We start from the raw sequence: 2,944 nt of genomic DNA, 5'->3' as shown, positions 1-2,944 counted from the left end.
GACCCCCCCCCAGCCAAAAAAGGATCCATTATGGCGATGCAGAGAATGAGGGGGCTCATCGAGGCAAGCGAAGCAGCCGCCCGCATTCGCGAAGTTGGATTGCATTTCGCTTCTGCTTCTCCCCAGTATGCCTTCCAGGTGTAGCTGTGTTTGGTATGTCTGCCTGACCCAAACATCGCGCAAGTGCCGGGCGAACGCAAGCCCGGTTCGCGTACCACTGTGTCCGGTACCTCTAGGTAGGGGGAGGTCAGGCTGACGGGCATGGATGGCAGCCAATACGTCCCAACGCCGCAAGGCGAGCGGAAGACCGCCAATCCTCGATGCCCGGCCGTCCCCTTTCCTTCATCTTTCAGCTCCAAAACCACCTCAAGGCTGACAATGGTTGACATTGCATGAGATTGGATCAATCGGCTCCTCCTCGTCTGATATGGCGGACCTCCATTTCTGACGAGCGGCAATTAGGTCTTCAGACAAAAAAAATCCCCCCCCCCCCTGGGCGCGAGAGATCCCGACGAAAGACCCTAGCCAGCGGAAGCTATGGCCCAGAATGGCTCCGACCCTGAACATCCCCCCTCAAATTGAAGCCATGTCCCTCCGCCTTACAAGAGCGTTTTACCCCGCAACCCGTAGGCGTTCCAGAGTCCCGCCAATCCCCAGAGCTACTCCAAATTTCCACCGTGCCAGCCAGCAAACTTCAACCCCCCCCCTTCCCCTGCTCGGCCTTCTTCTTCAGGTCGCAAGTAAGTGGTCGTCGGGATCGAGAGCTCGATTCAAGTCAACTGTCCAGTCGCACGGTCAGAAAAGTGCCTTTCGACCGAGGAGAGACATCTCACAGTCACAACCTGACCACTATATCAGAGACCGGGTCCGCTTCGGAAACATACGATGAGGAGAGACCGACAAGGTAACGAAAGAGAGGCAACAGAGTCGGCTGCTTGTCGCAACGTGAGGTCACCTCGGCGCTCAGCCGATTTTCCCGCCCGTGCACTCCGCCTCGCAAATCGTGCATGTTCCCGCGTGTGATGGCAGCAGTGGAACCCTCCCAGGTCACACTGCGGGAAATGAGGATGACCCAAAGTGGCGCCAGGCGCCAGTCCTTCGCTCACTTGCTCAGGGGGGGGGGATTCGTGTCCAAGAAAACAGGTCGGTCACCTTGAGGAATACTCAGCGCATGAACTCCAGAGAAAGGAAACACGGTGGGCTGTTGCCACTTCACGGAACGTGTTGCAATTTCCAATGTCGATCATTACAGCGTAAACTATTGTACAAGAAGTAGAGAAACCACACGTAGCGTTGCCAATCGAGACGACCGTTGGCCTGCAGCCAGCCTCGCCACCAGTGGTTGGCAAAATCCCATGTTGACTCGCTGATTCCTTCCTTGCAGCCTTGGGGACCGGAACTCCAGGGATATGTCATGTCGTCAGGGGTATATGCCTCGTCAGGTACCGAGGGCTCGCGCGGCACACTTCAGTAAATCGCTCGTAATAGCGCTGCTCTCAAATTGCCACACAAGTTGCATCAGAACAATTACATCCCCGAAGCAGATTGACGATGCGCCGATTTGCGAGAGGCCTCGGTGATGACGCAGGAGGTAGCAACATGCGCGGCTCGCATACATGCCATGTAGCGGAGTTTGCTGGTGCAGGCGTAGAAAGGATGCCACAATTACCAGTGCTGCCCGCTACCAAGCCCGATTCCTTTTCGGAATTCGATGGATTGACATGTTCAGGATCGAGAAGAGGGGTGGTCTGCATTCGAGTGTCCAGCGGCGCAGCTATCGCGAGGAGGTTGTCGTAGGCTTGTGACTGATTGGGTCAGGCGCGGTGGGATGCGGCATGTCGGTCCGGACGCCGCCCTAGTCCAGGTAATACCCGCCAACCACAACGCGCTCTGGCGCAGGCAATGGCCGACTGGTGTCCATACACACAGTGGTCAGTGCAACCCCAGCGCCTGCACCCCAGATGATGGCCGTGCGTGGGCTGACATGGCTCGGATCGTGGGAACGTTCCCGCCAGCTTTCCCGCAGAGATGCAGTGAGTGCAGCCTGCCTTGCCTCTCGATTCGACCGACTACGGATTGTTCGAGGCATTGTGGGATGACATCTTCTTTGTAACGTTGTGAATTTCTTCACACTGTCAAGGATGACCTTGCAGTTGTGCGGTACTTGTGCCAGGTGTTGTAGATGCCAATGTTGTGCTGCGCGCTTTAAGGGGTGCAGAGGGCAGGACACGCGATGCCTCTGGCTCTGTAAGAAACGTATTGAGGGAGGTCTGCCGAACGGAGATACGCTCGACGGACTGCATGGGGGTTTTCGTAAATGAAGTGCCCGCGGTCCCTTCGGACGCATGATTTCGACAGGCGAGGTGGTTCTCGCAGTCGTCAAGAGGGGCCTGCACGTCGTATCGAGCGGGTCTTTCCGGGGCTGTTTCCATCACCCGCTGAGGAATGCTCGCCTCCTCACTTCGGCTTCTTTAATGATCTCAGCCGCCAAGCTCAGACTCGGCGCTAGGTTTGAATAACGTTCGACCTCCATAACGACGTCATTGATGATCTGGTCGATAGCCTCACGGCTACCGCATAGCGTCAGAAGGATGCTACCCAACGAGGGTGACATGGTGGCGCCCATGACGAGCAGTGCCTGGGATACAATCGAGAGTGCACCTTGCCACAAATAGGGCATGTGGCCTGCATGGCTGAGGCAAACGAATTAGTCTTGAGGGTGTGGCAAAATGATGATCAATCATGACTTACTGTGCAGAGATGTGTTCCAGTTGGCGCACAGAAGCCTCCAAGCACTTGTGGCAACTGTCTCGTACTGCAGGGTCCAAGATAGCCTGCTCATTGTCCAAGACAGCCAAGATGTAGGGCCTGTAAATGATGGTCCGGCAAGCAAAAAATCTGAGGCGCAACACAGTCTGGACAGGGTCCTGAAGTGCGCGCGGGT

The 2,944-nt window shown here is 56.3% G+C and overlaps 1 protein-coding gene across 1 annotated transcript in view; it reads right to left on the bottom strand.

The window, feature by feature from the left end:
* Positions 1 to 2,431: 2,431 nt before the first annotated feature.
* The window catches only part of VDBG_00821 (C6 zinc finger domain-containing protein), a gene marked incomplete at both ends in the record, with an annotated part of 2,153 nt that continues 1,640 nt past the window's right edge, over positions 2,432 to 2,944 (bottom strand). The window contains 2 exons of the mRNA XM_003009092.1: positions 2,432 to 2,693; positions 2,752 to 2,868. Coding sequence (XP_003009138.1) covers positions 2,432 to 2,693; positions 2,752 to 2,868 — 379 coding nt within the window. The remainder of the gene's footprint in view (positions 2,694 to 2,751; positions 2,869 to 2,944) is intronic.

Source organism: Verticillium alfalfae, genomic scaffold, assembly GCF_000150825.1.
Source record: "Verticillium alfalfae VaMs.102 supercont1.1 genomic scaffold, whole genome shotgun sequence".
In the NCBI taxonomy this organism is placed as follows: Eukaryota; Fungi; Ascomycota; class Sordariomycetes; order Glomerellales; family Plectosphaerellaceae; genus Verticillium; species Verticillium alfalfae.
The sequence above is the reverse complement of the archived record's forward strand: the minus strand, read 5'-3'. Positions and strand labels throughout refer to the sequence as shown.